A 25,044-nucleotide genomic window follows, 5' to 3' on the forward strand; every position below is an offset into this window, starting at 1 on the left:
GTGTGAAGTTGTTTAAACATCACATGCTTAAACTTACTTTATATTCTAATTTTGAAAATTTTAAATCATTTTTTTTTTCATTTCGCACCTACCTTTTAATTTTATATAGGACGTTGTTGGGATTGTTTTTCCAAGTAATTATTGTTTTTTTAGAAAAGCCAGGAAATCAGCTTTTAGAAAGACTCTTTTTTGTCTATAAAATTACTATTTGCCAAATATATTTTTAACTTATTGGTTTTTGATTTTATTTAGTAGTTAAAAATGGTAATTTTGTAAAAGTTTAGAGACTTATTAAGTTGGAAAGTTTAACCACTAATTCACTAAACTTTAAATAAAATTTGAATACTTTAGCAAGCAGCCAAGCACGTCAATACAGGTCAAATACTCTTTATATAAATTATCAAATCATATGTTACTATTCCACTCACAAAGAAGTACACAAAACATTTTGATGATACCTATAGAATTTATCTTTTTTTATTAACCAAATTGAATATAAAATTTAAACCATAAAATAACAAAAATATAATTTCTTTTATATAATATTCCAATTTTTTTTTTTTGAAAAAACAAGAAAATCATTAGAAATACATGTGAAGAAGAAATCCTAAAAAGAAACATGCCTTTTGCAATTTTGACCGACAATCCCCCGACTCGTTATGTTAACAGCAAAGGAACAGTTCATTGTTACCGTTGCTTTTTTCTTAATGATGTTCAGTATCTTAACCCTTCCCTTAATCTTTGTATAACTTTCCACCGGCAGTATCCCCGTCGATAAATCAATCCCAAACTGTTGGTTTCCGGTGATTTCCGCCACCGCCACTTCAAACGTCAAGTTCAATCTCATCGTCCGCCTTGCCTTAGCCACCCCTCCGGGAACGTCCGCCACTCCGATCACCGTCTGATGGTACAAAAGACTCGAATTTGACCTTTTAAACTTGAATGCCGCCACATTATTGTTCTTCACGGAGACGTCTGCCACCACTGTCAGATTGGCTTTACCAGTGAGTAGATCTGTTGAGTTGACTCGGTCAAATCCGATGATCGTTGCTGAGTTCATGGTGATTTGTGGGTTTTTGACATGGAGGACTGTGAGGCCTAGGACTAACAGCACCACCGCGATGATGAGTACGACGGCGGTGATGATACCGCAGTAGATGGTGCATTTGCGGAAGCCTTGGCTTTGCTTATTTGATGTGGTGGATGAGGCTTCGTCTACGGTGGTGGTAGGCAGATGACGGATCTCAGGCGCCGGAGATAAAGGCTTCTCTTGATCGTCGTCCGTCATCAGTTTTTGGTTTGGCAGAGACATGATTGAGATTGATCCATGGCAGGCCAAGTTAATGGTGGGTGGGGCTCATTTTATTTGTCCAACTTTGATTCGTTGACTAAGAATTTGGATTTGATGGTTGACATAGAGTTTGGAAGACCAGGAAGCCCAAATGCTATGAATTTCCTTGGCAATTACAATTTACATGATTAATGAGCTTATTTAATATAGAAAAAAAATGATAAATTTATATATACGGTGTTTTTGGTTTTTTAGATTCTCAATTTTTTTTCTTATATAAATAGTTCTGGGAAATGATTTGTCAAGGTAATTACCTTTTCGTATTTTCACGTTTAAACAATTTTTTTTGTATACATTTAACCATTTAACTTGTTAAATGTGGTCACATATTAACATTATTTAACAAGTTAAATGATTAAATGTGTAAACAAAAAGAAAGCTGTTTAAATATGAATATATTTTTTTTTTACAAATTTCTTATAATTTTTTTTATAATTTCTTACAACATTTTTATGATATTTTTTTTCATAGGTTTTTATAATATAATGTTTTAAAATTTGCTTATAATTTTTTTTAAACCTTTTTTATACTTTCATATAATTTTAATATAAGTGCTTTTAAACTTTGTTTTAACTTTTTTTTTAATAATTTCATACTATTTTTTTTTATTTTTGTTTGTTATAAATTTCATACAATTATTTATAAACTTTCTTTTACAACATTTTAAAAATGTTTCATAGATTTTGTATGACAATTTAATACATTTTTTATACCATTTTAAAAAACTTTCGTTAAATACTAGTTTAAAACGTTGTTTAAAAAAATAAAAAGTTTATAAACTTTTAATTAAAAAGTATTAAAAATTTGTAATAATTTTATAACATTTACATTATATAGGTTTTGTTTTATTTTTTATTTGCTATGTAATAATTAATTTTTATTTTTTAAAAGACCATTCATACTTACTGTTACATATTTAATTTATTTAATTTTATTGTTAGATATTGCTGACCCACCATGTTGTTATGTAGAATGCTAGTTGTTGTAACATCCGTCTCTCGAGGTATTATTTAATTTAAGTAATTAATATTTGTTAATTGGACTAATAATGGGACAAGTGGATTTTTGGAGTCGACCTTAGCAAAGTGGGCCAAATAGTTGGGCTGCCCATAAGTCGTATGCTGGGTGTAACCTGGCGTACGCGGGGTGTAGAAGCGCCTAGGATGCGGGGGGCGCATGCACGTACGCGCAACGTACATGAGCAGACTCAAAACCCTAATTTTTAGGGTTTTAGCCATATAAATACCCCATTATGGCTCAAACCCTAGCCTCCTTACCCGTCCTTCACCCTCAGAAAACCCTAATACGCCCTCATACTCCATTGTTGTGTGTGTTTGACATTTTGAGCTTATTTTGGTGAAGAAAAGCTTGGAAGAAGAGAAGAGGTGTCACACCCCCAAACCGAGACGGCGGAAACGTTCGGGGATGGAGGACGTCATGTTCAAGTATCACAACAATTGTATAATAGTAATCAAAGCAACAACAACCACTGTATTAATAATATAGTGTTTACATTGCATTTGAATCATACATGATTGACTCCAAAAGTAAATAGCAAAATAAAGACTTGAAGCTACTATGCTCCGCCTTCTGGAAACCCTGCACGTGTACCTGTCTACTAGTGACCTGAGAATACAAGTGGTTTTGAAAAGTTTCAACATTAAAGTTGGTGAGTTCATAAGCATTTGTATTTGGAAAGTATGTTCTTTGAAAACCTTGGTTTGTTCCTCCAGAAAATCCTATATCTTTTGATGTAAAGAAATGAAAGTGTTGTTGACTCACACATGTAAAAGCGTTGAATTACAATTATGTTTGTATGCAAACCTTTTTGAATGTATGCCCTGGTTAAACGTACTTATGGAAAAGTATGTTTTGTACTAAAAAGTAGTAAATTGTACTTGTATTTAGTGATCCTAGTTGTACTTGTACTTAGATTGTAAGTTATATCGGTGTACATGGTACTAGAAAATAGTGAATTTCAGTAGTGCCAATAGTAGCGTTTATCCTGTAGTAATGTCTGTAGTATCCACAGTGTCTACAATAGTGTCTGGAATCCACCAGATGTAGTGTAAAATAGTGTACTATAGTTTGATTAATTATCAAAACGTTTGTATGAAATCCTTTTCCCAATACGTAAACGTATTGTACTAGTAGTGTAGAGAGATTTAATATTAATATAAAATCTTTGAAGTAGTGTTAATCCCGTAAACCTTGTTTATACTATTGTGAGTTTCATATAACCATACTAATATGACCTAGTGGCCTCTACGACGTTCTTCAAACGTCGGTATTTATGACATTTGTCACACCCCCAGGCATGCCTGGCTAACTGTAGCTAGCAGTTTGGATGTGGGTTTGTTAGTCCCGTATAGATCTATACACAAATCTCACGCTCTCCATCCGGGAGACTCTGGTTATAATTTATAGGACTTGAACCTGTACCCTGGTGGGTACCCGAAGTAGTGTCTCACAACCCTATATTAACTGGTTTTACATATAGTGTTATAATGTTCTCTTGTATTAGTAATCGTTTGTATTATCCCGTAGTAGTGCACTTAGTAATATAAAATAATTATACTTAAATAATTATTTTAGTAGTGTGTACTTGTAGTAGTGATCTAGAGTAGTATTCCATAAACTATACCTATTATAGTTTAAATGTATGTTCTGTATGTATTGAAAGTTCTTGTAGCTAAACAGTTTGTATAACTCTATGAAACGATGAGAAAGATACCATTTTGCTCAACATGTTACAAAAGGGTTAAAGAGTTGTGTAAATAAAGCTTGTATGTATATATGTATAAGACATATGCATATAACCCTGTACTTTGAAATAAACGTATAAAATGTTTGAAGTAGTTTGAAAACACTTCTTAAAATAATTTAAATTAGTTGAAACGACTTGATGTACTTTAAAACTGTTTGAAATCTTTTGTATGTTATCATAAAATTACTTTTTGTTTTACTTGTATTCCCCCTAAAAACGTTTAAAAATAGTGAAAATGTAGGGGTACGAACTCACCTCTAGTGCATATTCGTGTTTGGATAGCGTAGCGGTAATGAAACAGATGTGATGATCCTCGGGCTAGCGTACATGCGAATAACGTTATCCTAAAATAATTAAACATGTAATGGTATTTAAATTAGTGAAACCATTAGTTAAAGTGTTAGCAAACACCTGCTTTTGTGTTAGGAATAGTTACCAAGAGTGTTGGAAATGAAGGGAGGGTTTTCGGTTCCAAGGGGTTTGCGGCCGAACACAGGTTTACGGCCGTAAACAGGTTCCCGGTTCAGGTAGTTCTCGGTTGCTTGAATATTTGAAGATGTTCTTGGTGTTCTTGGTGAAAATATGAAGATTTGAAGGTTTGTTCTTGAAGATATGAATGTTCTTGGGAGTAACTTGAGAGAGTTTTCGGGTGAAGAAGGTGAGAAATGAAAAATCTCTCCGGGAAAAACCTTTATATCAGTTGGGTTTTCGGCCGGAAATGGGCTCTCGGCTGTAAACAGGTTTACGGCCGTAAACGCGTGGCTGGACGAGTTTGCTGATTTTTCAAGGGAAATCTTGATTTTTCGAGCGTTCTTGGTTCCGAAGAATTATATAAATTTTATTTATATATATTTAAATTATTTTCTAACCCTCGCGAGCTTAAAGGAACAAAATAAAATTCGAAATTTCATTTTAGAAGGTTGACTTTTATTGACTGGAAAAATATCGGGTTGTCACAAGATGAGTTGAAGAAGAAGAACTTGAGTATCTTGAGCTCAAGGATCTGGGACTATTTCATCTTTTGGCACTCAAAGGAGGTATAAAGCTTCCAACTTTCCTCTTAGAAGCTTAGATCTAGGATTATGGAGCTTTGGACCTTTTTAGGTCCAAAGGATGGATCTTTATCATGCAATCTCATTTTTGAGCTTAGGGTTGCAACCCTTGGAGCCCAAAGCATTCCTTTAGCAATAAAGTTTCAACCTTTAAGGCCTTTATGTAACCATGCATGAGATCTAGCCATTTCTATGGAGTTAGTTGCTATTATTCTATGTTTGGGCTTATTTGGTGGGTTGCAAGCCACCAAGTGATCGACTATATGGATCAAGACATTGAAGAGGACTTGGATCTGCGATTATAGCCTTTGGATTAGAGTATTAAGAACTTAATGGGAAAATTGACTTAATAGGGAAGCACGTTGGGCGTACATGTAGGTACGCGCAACGTACACGCCATTTAACCAGTACACTTAGCGTACAGAGGAATACGCCCCGCGTACTCAACAAATATGGGCTTGGCGTGTTTTGGGCCTCGGTTTGGCCCATACTTTGGACCTTGGGTCTTTGGGCCTTAGTGGACCATCAAAAGTCAGATAATTTAGGCCAAGAATATGTTTGGGCTTAGGGTAAGGCCCATTAGGGGGAATGGGCTTAATTTAGAAAATCAGGCCATTAGTAGGCCACTAGTGGGCTTGGGAAGCCTACCTAGTGTGGGGCCTTTTGTATTAGGGTCTTGGACCTTAGATATGGACCAAGTAGGACCAAGGGGTAAAATGGTTATTTTACCCTAAGAAGATTATCAGATTTTGACAAAGTATTATTATATAGAGTTAGTCGGGGAGTCGTGGGAGCAGCCAGCAGAGATTCCTCACGCACGAGTTCAGCATTCAGTTTGAGAGGTGAGTCTTCTCCTATAGGAACGGGTCTAAGGCACCAAGGTCGGCCAGTTTATGTGTGATTGTATGTGTCGGGGTTAGCTCGATGTAGATTTTATGTTCCGGACTTCGCTTTGATGTCGGGGCAAGCCCGAGGAAGTTAGTATGCTTGATGTCTTCATGATTCTTGCATGCGTCTGATAATGTGTTCCAGAATTTTGTCCGATGTCGGGGCAAGCCCGAGGAATGTTAGATTTCATGTTATGCTTATGTTATGTTTATGTGTATGTTATGCTTGTTGATATGATATGTATACCGGACTTCGGTCCGATGCCGGGTGGGGCCCGATGCAGGTAGCGATGAGCATATGGACCGGGGAACCGGCCGGAACCGGTACCGGAACCGGAACCGGCACCTGAACCGGAACCCGATGGAACCGGTCGGGCCGGGACCCGGACGTTATTTTTGTGGATTTTTGGAACTGGGAACCGGTACGAACCGGAACCGGTAGAACCGGCAAAAACCGGAACCGTATGATGCTATTTTTCGAGGACCGGTTCCAACATTTGAAGACACGACAAGAACCGGTAGGAACTGGGAACCGGTAGAACCGTCGGGCCAGTTCGGTTCTTGATTTTGGCCGATGCCGTTTCCCGGGTCGGGTCTGGTTCGGGCCGGTTCCGGCCGGTTCGGTCATTTTGTTCATCCCTAGATGCAGGGGCTAGGCCCAAGTTATGCCGGACCTCGGTCCGATGCCGGGCGGAGCCCGATGCCGGATTCGTCCGATGTCGGGCGGGGCCCGATGCAGTGGGCTAGGCCCAGTATGTGATTATGTGTATGGTATGTGGTAGCTTGGGGGGACTACTAAGATTCATGCTTACGGTTTACAGTTTTGTTTTCCGGTACTTTCACTAGCAAAGGGAAGGGCTTGGGATAATTGCAGCGCACACACCATAGTTCAGCCTGGGGCGTTTTAGACTATGATATTTTGTCATATGATTTGATACAACATTTGATGCGATGTTTTGAGACACATGGATTATGATTTTATTTATAATAATTTATGAGTTATGGTTTTATTAATGTTTTAAAAACGAAATTTTTGGACCGTATTTTTGGGGTGTTTCAGTTGTTATGTGACTTTTACATGTTTTAATGATTCGGGTTGAAATAAACCCTAGGGTTGGGCCCACGATGGGTTGGAAGAAACCTCAAGGCTAGGCCCTAGGGCTAGGCACATATTTGTGTATTAGGTTGGGATATACCCTAGGGTTAGGCCCAGTTGTATGTCTGGTATGTGGTACTTTAGGGAACTCAGTAAGCCTTGTGCTTACAGTTTTATTTCTATGGTTTTCAGGTACTTCCGGTTCGAAAAGGGAAGGGCCTGGCGTGATGGCACGACATCATCCCCCTCATGATTTCCATATTTTATGATCTATTTTACTTTGATATTTTGTGATAGATTGTAATTTGGATGATTTCAAGACATGTGATGTTTTGTTTGATGAAATTTAAAATGAAATTTTTACATATGGATTTTGGGTCATTACAGCATGCATGGCAAACTGGAACACTAATGTGGGACTACAAAGATGAAATAATAGCACATACTCATATTTATGGTTGTTGATGGAGCGTGCGTGGTTAACCGACACATTAATGTGAGATCATAAATGAATTCGGGAAGTCACACGGATTTGCATGGTTATTTACATTTTGTTTGTGATTTTCGGCATCCCATTCAAAAATCGAAGAGCATAAGCTGAGATTAAACATGTCATTGAATAGTTCAATGAATCTCAAAAGATCTAGAAATTTCATATTAGATTGAAATTGGTAAAAAGATTTACCTACCTAAAATAAATTCGCAACTAGATTACGGTATCCCTCTTCTTAATTTTGAATTGTATTTATGGATCCTAGCCTTGTATATTAATTTGGGTTAAAATATTAAGGATTCAATCAACTAACCAAATTCTTATTCTTATTTTAAATGTCTGGAAATGGTTACATTCCTCATCCTCTTCCTCTATCCACTCACAACTTCAATCTTTTGTTGATCCTCTCAAAGGACAAGCTTACTCGTCCAAACTATATGGTCTGGATGCGTAATTTGAAGATGAAATTGCATTACTAGAACAAAGAGTATGTTCTCGACAGTCCAGTCCCAATAATTGATAAAGAAACTGTTACTCTTGAGGAACTGGTTGAGTATAACCAACACGTTGACGATGCCACTAAGATCTCTTCCATTATGATTGCAACCATGATACCTGATCTTCAAAATTCCTATGAGGACTACTGGACGTACTAGATGAACTTCGCTCTTGCTCAAATGTTCCAAAAGAAAGCAAGACAAGAGCGTTATGAAGTCATCAAGGCCCTGATGGCATGCAAGTTGAAAAAAGGGGAATCTATGTGTGCTCATGTGTATAAAATGTAGAGACATGTGGAAAAATTGGATAAGCTCAATGTGAAATTTCACAAGGAGCTTTCGATTAACATGATGCTTAACTTCTTGCCTTGTAGTTATGATCACTTCATCTTAACCTATGATTTGAACAATACTGAGACCAAACTGATTGAGCTTCACAATCTCTTGCAAACTGTTGAAGATGGAATGAAGAAGTCCCATTCAAATAGTTCTGCAAGCGACCTAATCATGGCTATTCAACAAGGAAAGGGAAAGAAGAGAAAGTCCTATTCCCAACCCAAGTGGAAAGGGAAAACCCACATTGGAGAGTATAGTGGGTCAAAGGGAAATGTCAACTTTGATGCTCCTCTTGTCGGTGATATGAAAGAATCAATGTGCTTTCATTATAGCCAAAAGGGACGGGAAGAGAAGCTACCCCAAGTACCTACAAGAAGTGAGAGAGGCTAAGGGAAAAGTGTCTGGCTCTTCATCTGGTATGTACTCTATTGAAATCAATAACACTTATGTTTCAAACTCTTGGATCCTTGATATGGGATGTGGTTTCCACATTTGTTCTGATATGCAAGGGCTAAAGGAAAAGTGAAGAGGTGGAGCACGGGAAGCTAAACCTGATAATCGGGAATTGGCGAAATTCGGCTGTTACCAAGATTGGAGTTTATGAGCTTGTGTTTGATAATAGTGTTAGGGTTGATTTAAACAATTGCTAGTATTCTTCATAAATGACAAGAAACAGAATTTCAACTCATGATTTATTTAGACAACGTTATCATTATAGTTTTGATAATAATGATGGTGCAATTTTAGTTTATAAAAATGGTGCATTTATTTTCAAAGCTTATCCTTGTAATGGTGTATATGAAACTGTTGTGTGTGTGAATGAACAAGGCAATACTGTTTTTAGTATTGGTTCTTTTTTATGGTTTAGACAATGCATGTTTATGGCATTGTCGTCTTGGGCATGTTAACAAGAAACGCATCGCCCAACTCCAAAAGGATGGAGTGTTGGAATTGTTTGACCTAAAGTCAGACGATGAATATGAATTTTGTTTATTAGGCAAGATGAATAAATCACCTTTCATTCGTTTTGCATGTTTTATTTCCTGAATATTAATTTATTCGAAATGCTACAGTCGGTTATGCTTTGGGAGTAAGTATCGATTTAAGATTGTCATGAATTGATTGCAGATTGTCCATAACTATTGGAAATTACATAGGGATTGCTGCAATATTTATAGGTACTTAGAAAATGGGGATTTTGAGTATTGGTTAAACCCACGCTTAGAGATTACTTCATGGATTTAAATCACAAGTAATTCTAAGACGATAATATCTTCTGTTCTTAAAACAGAGATATATAAGTTATAGTTTATGAATCTGCTTTGCATTGGTTTACACCAAATCATCTGTAACTAGATGTTATAAAGTGTAATTCCATGTATGACTAGATGAGTAAAATGTATGATTATATAGTCAAAGTTTATTCGTTCCTTTTTACCTTTAAGGAAAAGCGATATCTTAGGGCCCATCGGTGATTTGATGTTGACATTATAGTGATGGGCCCAACCAGGACTAAATTGATGTGTTCAATTAGTAATCTGATGACGTCATCACAAATCTGGAAATTGAGAAACAGAATGTTAGACCGTAAGATTGATCCTAATCCATGTAGCGTGTCCATATGATATCAGAAAAAACAAAGGGATAATTTATCACTTAGCTAAGGGATAACGTCTGATCTGATCAGAGTTTAGTAATGTCTTTGGAAAACACACATTACTGGTTATTCAAAGTTATACTGACAACTGTAGTTAGCGACTTATCTAAGTGGGAGACTGTTAGATTAAGTGTCTGAGGTCTTAACTAAATTGGTAAAATCGTGATGAATAAAAGTAAAGTCCTTTTTTGGGTTGCCTTTATAATCAGGAAATAGCTTGGATTGATTATAAGAGAGAGATAAATGATTTACTAATATATTATATGATCAATATATTAACTGGAAATAGTAATAATTCATTAAGAATTAATCAACATTAATTTGGAATTAATTATGGGTTAATTAGAATTAATTGGAGGTACAAGGACTGACTGCAATTGTTCAATAGTTGAGCAAAAAAGAGGATCTAGAACCTTCGAAGAGGTGGATGGTTTTAAGGTGGTATTTTAGGGTTTATGGAAGCCTCCTACTCTTAGTCAGATAAGGAAACAAAATTTGAATAGGGATAAAATAATATTATTTTATTATTCAAATTTAGGGTTTTTAGCGTAGGCAAGTACAAATAGGGGTGTACCCTAGAAAATTCGTTTACTCCTCTCATATCTCAAGAAATTTGATTTTCTCCTCTCACCTCTCTCCTATATTCAATCCTCAGGTTTCCAATGGTTTGGGTGTGAAGCATTAGAGGCTACCACACAATTGGAGCTAGGTTTTCCAAAGATAATTCAAGAGTTTGATTAGCTTAATTTGAATTAAGCAAATTTATGTTCCCTACTCATGATTTCAATTATCATAGATTGCTAGTTTTGTTTCATAAATTTTGTTGCTATTAATAGTTAAAAAATGCATAGATCTTTTTAGGTTGCATGTACCCATAAGTGTTATGTGAAATTCCGCAAGTACAATGTTATTGTAACCTTAAAACGCTTATAAATAATTGTCACCTAAGAGTTACAATGTATAGATGAGACAACAAAGAGTGTAATACAAAAAGAATTAGGTCATTTGGACCTAAATGGAAGACTAATACCATTTTGAAAATGGCATGTTGCAAAATTTTAGTAAATTTATGTCTAATAGCCCAAGTTTTAGGATATAGAACTCAAGTTTAAATGTAGTAAAAGATGTGTTTCTTGGTTCCAACCTTTATCGAAGACAATAAAGAACACGTAGAAAAAATAATCAACTTAATCGGAGTTCATATAAAATAGTTAAGAGTGTTCAAAGTTGAACAAAAATTTTGCATTGATAAGTCTGGAAGATTAAAGTGTGCAAGTATCCATATTTAGGGATATGTAACTCTATTTATACTGATCAAAATAGATTGATTCTTGAACCTAACATGTTTTGGGACAATAAGGAAGGTGTAAAAAAATAATTAACTCATTTAGAACCCATAAGTTAGAGCCAAACATGATTCTTGAGCCCCTCCCCTTCCCTTCACCGGTGAAACAATTCCGGTGTACATCTTCCGGCCACTCCTCTTTACCGGCGACAACAACAACTTCCCATTTCCAGCCACCACAGCCTATAACCGGTAAACTTTATATTTTTTTTATTTCACAGTTTTTTTCATTGATTTGGTTGTTTTCCGGTGAAGTAGTGATCGGAGGACCACCTACCACGCCCCACCTTCTCCTTCCGACCACCACAACCCACAAAACAGGTAGCATATTTGATTTCTATTTTTTTTCCTGAATTGGTGTTTTTTCTGGTGACCACCAGCCACCACCGAAGGACCATAGTAGAAGCCGACCACCGGAATCCCGCAAGCACATCCCACATAACAATTTTTTTTTTCCCGCAAGCACTCCCGACGACCATTTGTAGACGACAAGTCGTCGGCATTGGTTTCTCTGTACCGGCGACATCTATCCCGACGGCATTTTTCACTTTTACCGATGGGGCTATTCCGACGACTTTGTACAGACGACATGTCGTCGGTATAGGTTTTCCTGACGACATGTCGTTGGCATAGGGGTTGAAAATGTCGTCTGTATAGACATCGTTCCTTGTAGTGACGAAATTAGTAGTTTTATTTGATAATTCCTTAATGTTTTTGCATATGATTTTGGAAAAAAAAAGGTTAAAAAGTAGCTAGTTTTGTGTTTCTCTGTATTTTTTAGTAATACGCATTAATTTTATTTATTATTATAAATAATATAATATTAATACATAACCTAACGATAGAGGGGATATATACACGATCAACATCGCCTTAGTCATTTCTGTGGTCCATCTAACGAATGCGTGCTCTTTTTAGGTACGCTTCTTCTCATTGGTAAACTAATATTAGAACAAATTTATCATTTTATGTTGTTACGTATCTCCTATAAATCGTAGTTCTTTATTTTATTGTTCAGTCTGAGTTGATAGATTGACAAGAATGGCATCAAACAGCCATGGCTCATGGTGGGAGGAAGTGATCAGCAAGAAACACGAGCTTGCTCTTACATGCCTTGCCGTTATGGTTTTGCCGCTAGCAATTCTGTGGTTCAAAAGGGTCATTTCAAGCTCTCAAAAGGGCACACCGCCATTGCCACCTGGTCCCTATAGCCTCCCACTAGTTGGCTACCTTCCATTTCTTGGCCCCAATTTGCACCATGAACTCACCAAAATGGCTCACAGATATGGTCCCATTTTCAAACTCTACCTTGGAAGCAAGCTCCACATAGTGGTCAACTCCGCAGACCTAGCAAAAGTCATAACAAATGAGCAGGATGAGAGTTTTGCTAACCGGGCTCCTCATATTGCTGGACTAGCAACAAGTTATGGTGCCAATGATATAGCATTTGCAGATAACAACGCTAACCGGCGTAACCTACGTAAAATTTTGGTGCATGAAATCTTAAGCAACGTGAATCTTGAAGCTTCGCATGCCTATCGTCGACGTGAGGTCAGAAAGACCATAAAAAGTGTTCATGATATGATCGGTATGCCAGTTGACATTAACGAGATGTTATTCTCAACAGTGGTGAATGTCTTAACAAGCATCGTATGGGGGAATGGTATGGTGGAAGGGACAAAACATAGTAGTCTTGGAGAGGAGATACGAAAAGTGGTATCTGGGATTGTTGATATTGCACAAGGGCTAAACATCTCTGATTTCTTCCCAAAACTCGCGAGGTTTGATCTTCAAGGCGTTGAGCAAAAGATGAAGAGGAAAATGAAGCAATTCGACTGGATATTTGAGACTACTATCGAAGAGAGAATCAACCTCAAATCCACACATGGCGAAGATGCACTGAAGCATGAAGGAAGAAAAGATTTTCTACAGATCTTGTTAGAGCTGAAAGATAAAAAATCAATCAGCATGACTCAACTGAAAGCCCTCGTTGTGGTTAGTGTTATTCCATATATTTCACTCTCTAACAAGTTAAATGACGGCTTTACAAATTCATTTATGTATTTATATACTAGAAACTGTTTGTTACTATATATTTTAATTATATTATAAGTAAAAACTGTTTTTACTAATATTGTAATTGTAAAAAAATATTATATTTGTTATAATAGTTATATAATTCAAGATCAGGGAGCTAGACATGCTTAAGTTGGTTAAATTTTCTTGTATCAGGATATTTTTCTAGGAGGAACAGATGCAACTTCAGCTATGGTGGAATGGGCAATGGCAGAGATTTTGAAAAATCAAAAGGTAATGAAAAAAGTGCAAGATGAATTGGCTGAAATAGTAGGGTTAAAGAACATGGTCGAAGAATCCCATCTCCCAAAATTGAAGTATCTTAATGCCACTTTCAAGGAAACATTCCGTTTACATACTCCATTACCTTTCCTGCTTCCACGAACTCCAAGTAAGTCTTGCATGGTCGGGGGATACCTAATTCCTAGGGATTCTACCGTGTTTTTGAATGTATGGGCGATACAAAGAGATCCTCAAAATTGGGAGAATCCATCTGAATTCAACCCTGAGAGATTCTTGAACTATGAGGGATCAGGGAAATGGGATTATAGTGGGACAAATTCTAAGTATTTCCCATTTGGATCGGGTAGAAGAAGGTGCCCAGGAGTTCCCTTGGCTGAGAAGATGATGTTGCATATTTTGGCTTCGTTATTGCACTCATTTGATTGGAGTTTGCCTAAGGGCGTAGACCATGCTCTTTGTGAGAAATTTGGCATTGCCTTGAAGAAAAAAAAGCCACTCGTCGCTGTCCCATCTCCAAGATTAATCGACTTAAGCCTTTACATGTGACATTGTTTAAGTTCAGTTAAGCTTTTACATGTGATCTTATCTAAATTCAGTTAAGTCTTTACATCATATTTATCTAAGTCCATTTAAGCCTTTACATGTGAGTTATTAAAGTTCAATTTAGTCTTTACATGTGATATGGATCTAATTTGTATTAACACTGTATTATAATCATAAAGTAAAGTAAATCTTTCTTACTCAAAAAATGCCTCAGCCCGCCACATCTCTGATTCACTACATTCTCACTAATCACAATCGACGGCGAAATAGAGAATTATCAAAGATAAACGCTTTTAAAGAAATCTCGTAATGGACTAGCCACTGATTAGCGACATGGAACGTTTGTTGCTAATCGCTACTAAGTTTCTAAATTAGTGAAAACTAACAAAACATTTGTGCCCTTTTTGTCACTAAGTTTTACCCCCATCGGCAGTAGGTCTGTATTATGTCGCTAAGGCCGTCCATATAACGGACCAAGAAGGGTCTCGTGGTCTAGGTGGCCACGACCGTGGCTTGTGCACACTAGCCCAGACCTTTGTGGTTTGTCATGGTCGTGGTCGATAGTGCTACCCACCACGAAATGCAACGACCAATCGAAATTTACTTCCCTTTTGACCAATAGTAACAACTACTAACGACCAATTTACTTATTTTATTATTTTTAATTTTTTTTTACCTAAATAAAAAAATCACTTCAAACCTTCTATAAATACCACAACACACCTTCTTATATTTCTGACAATTATTCTCTCATTTCATTCACAATCACACATTTGTGTTGCAATTGCTCGATCTTTTAAAAACAATGGCTCCAAAAGGATGAAATTGTCAGAAGATGAAGAACAGAAGTTAGCACTAGCATGGGTGTTGGTTTCGGAAGACGTAGATAGCCGAATGTCTAGTGGTTTTTGGGGAAAAGTTGGAAACGTTTTCCATGATTTAATGGGTTGTCGAAGTCGTAATTTTGATGACATATGTTCAAAGTTTCGCGATATGATGGTAAAATGTTGTGGGTTCGACGAAACTTATAACTTTGTTATAGAGAACGTACTGGAAGACGATATCGAACCAGTTGTTGTGTACATACGACAATATGAAGACACAAACCACAAACAGTTTACACAACTCAACACTTGGGTAAAATTTAGGGATTCCCCAAAATTCAATGCTTAAAAAATGGGGGTTTAAAAAACTAGTTTAAGTTGTTTGTGCTTGCGTTTTTATGTTTTTTTCTATTTTATTTTAACTTGTTTATTTTAAATTAATGTATTTTTTATTGAATTAAAAACTAGTTTAAAAAATAAGGTGGAATTATGTGTGTAGTGGTAGGTATTACATGATTAGTAGTGCATATTGTGGTGATGATGTGGCACTTACCATTATAATGGTTAGTGATTAATATAGTGGATGATCTAATATTACTTGTTGATACTTAGTTTTCTAATAGTGTAAACGATATTGGTTGGAGTAATAACTCGTAAGAAGAACAAAAGAGGAGTTTAGAATGGTCTCTTGGTAACATTAACGTACATAAAGACAATCTCATATAAGAGTTTAGAAAAAGTATATTATGGAATTGGTTAAAATTTCCTCTTTGGTATAATAATTACCATATTTGTAGAAAAGTTATTAACTTGTTATAAATTATGTTATAATTGGAGTCTCTTTATATTCTAGTTGTATAAAGTGTTACATGAGATATTTAATATTTGTATTAGGTGGGATAGAAATAATAATATTTATAACAAAAATTTTCCATTTCAAGAGCAATAGTAATACTAATATATATTTTTTATTTCATTGGGTTTGTAACAACAAAATTTGGTAAAATTTTAATATCAATTTTGTGGAAGTTCCTTTAGGTGGGAGAATATGTAAGTATCTTCATTATTTTCTTAATTATAATTAGATCCGGCAAACGTGTCGTGTCGTGTCGTGTCGGGTTCGCGTCGTGTCAAGACATTAAACAGGTTGAAAGGACTTGACCCTAATCCGACCCGTTTAATTATCGTGTCGTGCAGTGTCAACTCGTTTATTTTCGTGTCGGTTTCGGGTTAAGGTTTAGACCTTGTAATATGTTGTGTCATGTCGGATTGAAATATTTTAAAGGTTGGAAATCAGGAGTTGTGGAGGCAAAAAGGAAAAAGTGAAACACTGGAGTTATGATATGAAATGAAAAAATTTATAGTAAGTTTTGAAGGAAAAATAAAAAGAGTTAAAGTTGGGAAGCAAAAGGGATAGGTGGTGAGGATGACTAAAATTAAGTAACTTTTAAAATTTGAATATTACTTCTAATTTTTGAGTTTGGCCCACTACAAGTCTATAACATATAATATATTTATAAAAATATGAAATTTATTATAAATAATATATAATTAAACGGGTCATATTCGAGTCATCTTCGAGTTGAAAGTCTTGACCCTAACCCTACCCGTTTAATTATCGTGTCGTGTCGTGTCAACCCGTTTACATAAACGTGTCGAAATCTCTGACCCTAACCCGCTAATTTCGTGTCGGGTTCGTGTCGGGTTTTCGTGTCGTGTCATGTTTTGCCAGGTCTAATTATAATTGCCACTACATTCTCACTATCTCTGTTTCATTACATTCTCTAGAAATTATTCTCACATAATGAGAATCATAAAAATTCATCGTAAAAGTCCATACTACCCTTATAGACGATTTAGTTAGTGAGAATGTATAATAATGATAATAGTTATGTGATGTTAAACATATTCACATTTTGAAACAATCTATTATTTTAGTTATTCTCAGAGGATATATAGCATTTATCTCACACATCTATACAATAAATGTCATCTTTATTTGAAGCTCTCTCTCTCTCTCTCTCTATATATATATATATATATATATATATATATATATATATATATATATATATATATATATATATATATATATATATATATATCTTCCTAATAAAAGACTCTCTAAAGACACGTGTCCCCCATATAAACCACCATCAATCCACGTCTCCTTCTTTCACATAAGCTCTGATTTCTTTTCCCGCCCACTGCATCAAATAGCGAATATCAAAAGTCAAATTTCGAAAGTCAAACAAAATCAACATTATAATAAAGGATATCGTGATCAACTCCTACTAATTAGCAACTCCGTTACCTTATTTCAAGCAATCTTTTTCAAATTCCTTTTTCTTTTACCATATATAATTAATATAATTTGTTTTTTTAGCCCAAAACATATAACTATTTTTAAAATATTTTTACAAATCTATGACTAATAGTACGTTTTTTAAAATTTCAATTTTGTTTTACTTTGTCAACCGTGTAGCATACGAGTTATAACCTAGTATATATATATATATATATATATATATATATATATATATATATATATATATATATATATATATATATATAGGGCTACGTTATAATGTGGATGGACAACTATTGTGCGGACGTGTGGGCAATGCTATTCTATGAGAATCACTAAGAAAATAAGTTGTTTATTAATGCGAATACGTTCAACCTCAGATAAATATCGTCATTTTAATCAATTCCCAATAGTTCTTATTCATTTTTGTTCTCAAACATCGTTTTTCACTCATTTTCATTCTTACAGAATACGACTCAACAAACATCCTGACAACATTTTGACAGAATGAGAATAATAATAAAAAGTCTATAATAATCTTATAGGCGATTTAATTAGTGAGAATGTGTGATAATGACAATAGTTATGTAAGATTAAACGTAATCATATTATCAAACAACATATTTTCTTTGTCATTCTCACAGAATAGCACTGTTCACGCGTCCGCACAATAGATGTTAATCCACATTTGAACCTAGCTCTCTCTCTCTCTCTCTCTGTATATATATATATATATATATATATATATATATATATATATATATATATATATATTTAAAAGGTTGTAGAACTGAGTACTCGGTATCTGTTCGGCTGACTACCGAGTAGCAAGTACTCGGGAGTACTCGATGAGTACTCAGATTCGGTAATTCATGTAGAAATATTTTTAGGGAAATTATATATATCAAAATCATAAATTAAAATCGTATGTTGTTTGAAATATATAACAAAATTAGATACATGTGAATATATAAAAACTAAAAAACACACAATGGTCTCACTTCGTCAATAATTATTGAAAATTTACGATATATATGTAGTAATAATCACATGTGTGTGTTATATAATAAATCATTAAGTATATTATACATATTAGTCACCGAGTTGGCCGAGTTTTACAACACTGCTCGCTTCATTAAGGGGCCGAGCAGGGAGTACTCAAATTCTGTAACTCGCCTCGGTAAGGAGTACTCGGCCAAGTAATCGGAGAACTCGGCAAGTTTTACAACACTATATATATATATATATATATATATATATATATATATATATATATAAAAGGTTAAGTTATTGTGTTCTAGGTAATTATTATGTGGATGAACGAACCAATGAAAATTCAAGAAAAAAAATTTGGACCAATTATTTAATTAGAATTTTCGCAATTGTATTGAAATTCATTAATTAATCGGTTTTTAAAAATAACTTTTAAAAGGATTTTTCAGTCTTTTTTGAGATAATTATAAAAGGAAAAATCAGATTTGTCGGGTTTCTGCCAAAAATTAGGGGATGTTTTTTCGAAATAATGTGAATGTATCCTGAATACTTTCTCAAAGAATATGTTTATGAGTATAATGAAAAATAATAACATGCTTAATACATATTTGATATTTTGACAGAATGCATATTTTTATTCGATGAATTTCTTAATAAAATAACAAATTATTGAACCATTTATTAAAAATAACAACATTCTTAAATAATACTCATTTATTATTAACATCATTCAAGAATCAAGATCCAAAAATAAATAAAAAAACATATTACAGTCACATTCTATAATAATACATTATTTTAGAGGTAGTGATTCTTATGTCTACATTTTATAATAATTCAATGACATTCTTGAAAATTTCCATTCTATAAAATACAATATCGTTCTTGAAAATCTTCATTCGATGACTATTGTTCATCTCTGTCTCACACTCCATGTAAAGAAGTCAGAGCATTTTTTATTACATGTACCAACCTTATTTTTGGGAGATCGGGGACCATTGTTCAACTCCATGGGTGTAACACCCAGTTTTGAAAGTATTCGGTTGTGGTCTTGGAGGCCAAAGGGTAGGGGCGATCCGGTCTTTTATGGGTCTCGGGTTTATTAGTAAGGTTTTAGGCTTGGGGGCGTGACTAAGAGCGTAGGGTTTTCCGCCACCTTTTCGTGGATATAAAGTTCGTCGGAAATGGACTTAGAATGAAGGAATTATAGTACTTTGAAGTTATTGGCATTATTGTTCCTTAATGGAGAAAGATGGCAAGAAAGAACCATGCATGCAAGGTGGTAGGCGGGAGTGTACGCCCAACGTATAAAGGAGAATGGCCGCGGGTGCGGAGGGGCGTACACCCAGCGTACGCTCAGAGTCACTAAACCCTAATTTTAGGGTTAAGCCCTATATAAAGGACCTTATGTCTCGAAGGAAGCCTCCGTTTCCAGCCTAAAAGAGCTGCTACGAAACCCTAATATATATTTGAGTGTTCTTGGAGCTTAGAAGGCCACTAGAGAGCATTTTGGTGTTGTTGATCCATTTTCCAAGCAAGAAAGGAGCAAAGAAAGGTGGTGGTTCAAAGGAGAGGTTGTAGATCTGGGATTGTTGCTTCATTTCTGACCAGTTCAAGGTATAAAGATCGAACTTGGTGATTACTTCCTTAGATCTCTTAGGTTGGGTTTTTGGACCATTTTGGTCCAAAGGTTGAAGCTTTGTGGTTCAATTCGATTTCTATGACTTGGAGTTGCTACTCTCAGTTCTAAATGAGCCCATAAGGCAGAAATTTGCCATATTGGATGTCCTAATGGGTTCATGCATGAGCTAAGACCATTTTCATGGAAGTTAGTTGTCACATTTCAAGTTTGGGCTCATTTGGTGGGTTGCAAGCCACCAAGTAAGCGACTTTATGGATTAAGACGTTGAAAAAGGACTTGGATCTGTGTTTGTAGCTTCTGGATTAAAGTATTAAGCACTTAATGAGAAAACTGAATTAACAGAGGAGTACGTTGGGCGTACATGCAGGTACGCGCAACGTACACTCCATTCAGCCAGTACGCTTAGCGTACAGAAGAGTACGCCCCACGTACTCATCAGTTATGGGCTTGGTGTGTTTTGGGCCTCGAGTTGGGCCAAGCAATGAACTTTGGGTCTTTGGGCCTTAGTGGGCCATCAGAAGTCAGATGTTTTGGGCCAAGAATATGTTTGGTCTTCGGGTAAGGCCCTTTAGAGGGATTGGGCCCAATTTAGCAAATTGGGCTATTAGGGGGCCACTAGTGGGCTTGGGAAGCCTACCTAGTGTTGGGCCTTTTATATTATGGTTTTGGGCCTTAGATATGGCCCAAGTTGGACTAGGGGTAAAATGGTCATTTTTGTTGGATTAGTGTCTAAGCCCGTAACTATATTTGGTAAGTATTTGACCCGGTTATGCATGGTCCTTTTGGGTTGCCTTCACCATAGCAACTTGACAGGGTAATTTATGGAGAGAGAAAAGATATTATGATTTATTAATATATTATGAGAATAATATATTAAAGGAATAATCATATTATTTAATTAATATTAGTCATAAATTAATTGAGAATTAATTTGTTGACTAAAAGAGATTACTTGAATAAAGGGGTTTAAACTGTCAAATGTGTGATAGTTGCATTTTGGGCTGGGAAGCTTTTATGGTTAAGGGGTGGACGAAATTGTGGGTAGGAACCCATCTAGATTTCGTCCAAGGCCTTACTCCAGAAGGTTCTATGGGCTACTTGGTGATTAAGTTGTCCATTAGGGTTTTGACTGAAACCCTAACTACTCACAGTATATATAGGACCCTTGGGATATGATTTTCGGTCACTTGTTCTCCTTGGAAACCCTAGAGCCGAAAATCATAAGTCCTTACCCTCTCTCATATTGCCCTCTTGCCAATTGGTGTTTGTAAGCCATTAGAGGATTGACACTTGTGACTCTAAGCTCCAAGAACAAGAAGATTCAAGCAAGCAACAAGAGGTAGTCATCTAGATCTGAATTTCTTATGTCATATTCGAATTGTATTCACTAGATCTAGGGTTTGCAAGACTTGGATAAATTGCATATACAATAGAGAAACCTAGATCCAAGCATTAGGGTTTGCATGTGAACATAGGAAAGTTCTTATGGCTCAAACCCATCAGTGGTATCAGAGCCTTGATTGGTTTCTATTGTATTGATGCCTTGTTTATTTGTTCAAGCTTTAAAAATCGATTTTTCTGCCCCCTGACTGACAGACTCGGCGAGCCCATTGTGGACTCGACGAGTAGGATGAACTTGACGAGTCCATAAGGGGACTCGGCGAGTCGGAGCGTCCGTCAGAGAGATTTTCGGGATTTCTTGCTGTTTTGCTTAAGGATACTTACCTAAATCGTTTTGGTTTAACAAAATCTGAATTTTATCACCTGTTTGACAATATCCTTAACAAAACAAAAGATAATTACCAATTATTTAAATAATAAATTCCTTATTTGATAATGTTTGGTTATTTGAATTTATTTGGTGAATTATCTTATGAATAATCTTGATTAGGTCAAATTTAGATAATCATTAAATTAATTGTTTAATTTAAAATTATTTGCTATTTGATCCTTTATGTTTTGAAAAGTTCAAAACTTGTCCTCAAGTTTTGAAATTTAAATTATGTGATTAAAAGTTTAATTTGAACTATTTGAATTTCAAACCTTGGAATTTTACAAGTTTTAAAATTCAACCTTATACTTTATAATATTATAAGATTAATATATATGTATAACTTAAATGCTAGTCTTACCGTTAGTAGGCATCATTCACGAAGCCGATCTATAAGGGGGGTATAAGGTTATGGCCTATAAAATGGCCGTTTAATGGGTGTCCACTCTCACCCACCGCTTCCTTGATTGGTGGAGGGTCGTTAGCCGAATGGTAGGATAGGGAAAACTTTCCTCATTTAAAAATATAATGAATCTATATAAAGTAACTAAATGTTTTTACAAAATTCCCAATCTTAGTTACTTTAGGCAAAAGTGAATTTAATGCAATTCCATGAAATTACACTTTTCACCCTTGCTAAGACGTTAATGGAGCGTGTGTGGTTAACCGGCACATTAATTGGGTTCTAAGCAGAGGTGGCAAAGGGTGACTCATTGTTTGTCATAGTTCGATGGAGCGTGTGTGGTTAACCGACACATCGAATAGGTGACTGTAACAATAAGGGCACCATGTACATTTGCATGGTTATTCACACCCGCTTTGTGATCATCGGCATCCCAGTCACAAAATAGAGGGGCATATCGAGATTTAAACATGCCATTGAAAAGTTCAATGAAACTCAAAGGATCTAGGAGTTTTTCAATACATTTAAAACTTAATCTCTTTTTCGTTTTTCATGGTGGAGAATTAGTGAATCGACATTCACTTACCTTCAAATTATTTTCTTGTTAGATTACGGCATCCCTTTTCTAATTTGTGAATAATGTTGTTGGTTCCTAACCCTAATTTCTCATTTGGGTGTTTAATTGGGGAATTCGTTTCTAATCAAACTTTGTTCTTTTTCCTTTTTCAGATGTCGAACGTCAACAACAAAGCTTCTGGTTCAAACTCCTCTGGCTCATTCTCACTCATGAACTTGTGTGGGAGAGTGATCTTTGATGGGTCCAATTTCAATGATTGGATCCGCAACATTCGCATGGTCACTCGCTACGAGGACAAAGTGTATGTCCTCGATGAGAAGCTGAAGGAGATTGACATCAACACTGCCTCTGCTAAAGAGATCGCGGCCTTTGAGGCCCACGAGCGTGATGCCACGAAAGTCCATTGCATCATGCTAGCGACTATGACTGCAGAACTCCAGAAGTCCTATGAGGACATGTACCCCTACGAGATGCACCAAGATCTGCTGGACCGGTACCACCAGAGCGCTAGGAAAGAAAGGTACGAGATCATCACTTCGATGATCACTACCAAAATGGGTAATGGAGAGTCCCTTACTGCTCATCTGCAAAAGATTCAGAGATATGTCGATCGCATGCTAAAGTTGAATGTGAGCTTTGATGAAGAGCTGGCAATTGATATTATTCTTCACTCCTTGCCTCCCTGCTATAGCCAGTTCCGCATGACCTATCACATGAATAAGGATGAGGTCTCCTTGAGCAAGCTTCAGGGCTTGTTAAGGACTGCTGAGAGCAACCTCAAGGATAAATCTGTTGCATCAACTCCAACTCCAGATGCTGCTCCTGTCTTGGCAATAGGACAAGGGAAGGGTAAGAAGAGGAAGGCTCCCTCAAAGAGCCACCACAAGGGAAAGTACCAAGATGGTACCTCTTCTAGTGGAACCAAAGTTGGTTCTGCTAAACCCAACTCTAACCCTAAGGAGGCAGAGTGCCACCACTGCCACAAGATAGGGCATTGGAAGAGAAGCTGCCCATAATATATGCAGGCCATCAAGGATGGGAAGATCAAGCCATCTTTCACAGGTATTTACACAATTAAATCTAATGGTTTATCACATGATACTTCTTGGGTTCTTGATACAGGATGTGGTTTTCACATATGTTCTGATTTGCAGGGACTAAGAAGAAATAGGAATGTGGAGCATAGAAGGATGAATCTGATCATGGGAAACAGAAGATCGTCGCCTGTCACCAAGATTGGAGTATATTCCTTAGTGCTTAGTAATGGATTAGATTTAGATTTAAACAATTGTTGCTACTCGCCAGATATGGCAAGAAACATCATTTCATTTCCTGGTTTATATAGACAAGGTTTTAGATATTCATTTGATAATGAAAAGGGTTCTATTTATGCTTATCTTAATAATGTTTTATATTTTGAAGCATTGCCTTGTAATGGAATATATGAAACTGTGATGGTTGTATATAACTTAGGAAATGATGTGTTGTGTGTGGATTCTTCCAATAGTATGGATAAAGCATGCTTGTGGCATTGTCGTCTTGGAAATTTCAACAAGAAACGCATAGCCCAACTCCAAAAGGATGGAGTGTTGGAGTCATTCGACCTTAGGGACGATGACGTGTGCGAGTTTTGTTTACTTGGAAAGATGACCAAGTCACCCTTCACTGGCACTTGTGCCAGGGGTGAGGGTTTATTGGATCTCATACATACAGATGTATGTGGACCCTTTAGATCCACCACAAGGGATGCAAACCGCTTCTATGTGACTTTCACAGACGATTATAGCAGATATGGGTATATCTACTTAATCAAGCACAAGTCAGAAACCTTTGAAAAGTTCAAAGAGTTCAAGCAAGAAGTGGAGAATCAGTTGGACAGGAAAATCAAGATGCTTCGATCTGATCGAGGTGGAGAGTACCTAAGTCTTGAATTCCACGACTACCTCAAGGAATGCAGAATAGTTTCGCAATTGACGCCACCTAGGACACCGCAGTTGAATGGTGTAGCTGAGAGGCGTAATCGAACCTTGCTAGACATGGTTCGTTCCATCATGAGTCGTGCTTCACTACCTATCTCATTCTGGGGGTATGCCTTAGAGACTGCCGCCCATATCCTTAACTTAGTCCCTACGAAGAAGGTCGCCAAAACACCACACGAAATGTGGACAGGGAATGCTCCCTCG

The 25,044-nt window shown here is 36.2% G+C and overlaps 2 protein-coding genes across 2 annotated transcripts; one reads left to right on the forward strand and one right to left on the reverse strand.

The window, feature by feature from the left end:
* Positions 1-515: 515 nt before the first annotated feature.
* On the reverse strand, positions 516-1,421 carry LOC145118970 (late embryogenesis abundant protein At1g64065-like). The gene has a single exon (XM_079054613.1). The coding sequence runs from the start codon at positions 1,310-1,312 to the stop codon at positions 608-610; it is 705 nt and encodes a 234-aa protein (XP_078910739.1). The 5' UTR covers positions 1,313-1,421; the 3' UTR covers positions 516-607.
* Positions 1,422-12,451: 11,030 nt separating this feature from the next.
* LOC145118720 (flavonoid 3',5'-hydroxylase 1-like) lies at positions 12,452-14,412 on the forward strand. The gene is made up of 2 exons (XM_079054405.1): positions 12,452-13,476; positions 13,714-14,412. Exons 1-2 carry the CDS (start codon positions 12,523-12,525, stop codon positions 14,344-14,346), a joined length of 1,587 nt encoding a protein of 528 aa, XP_078910531.1. The 5' UTR covers positions 12,452-12,522; the 3' UTR covers positions 14,347-14,412.
* Positions 14,413-25,044: the final 10,632 nt, after the last annotated feature.

The sequence above is a fragment of the Lactuca virosa genome, chromosome 6 (genome assembly GCF_052849685.1).
Source record: "Lactuca virosa cultivar CGN04683 chromosome 6, Lactuca_virosa_CGN04683_v6, whole genome shotgun sequence".
Lineage (NCBI taxonomy): Eukaryota > Viridiplantae > Streptophyta > Magnoliopsida > Asterales > Asteraceae > Lactuca > Lactuca virosa.

What these genes read in the sequence shown, in the direction of transcription:
- LOC145118970 (XM_079054613.1), bottom strand. Translation starts at nt 1,312, where the DNA reads ATGTCTCTGCCAAACCAAAAACTGATGACGGACGACGATCAAGAGAAG.
- LOC145118720 (XM_079054405.1), top strand. Translation starts at nt 12,523, where the DNA reads ATGGCATCAAACAGCCATGGCTCATGGTGGGAGGAAGTGATCAGCAAG. An exon ending in AACTGAAAGCCCTCGTTGTG is followed by an intron (nt 13,477 to 13,713) that starts GTTAGTGTTATT and finishes TTCTTGTATCAG; the next exon opens with GATATTTTTCTAGGAGGAAC.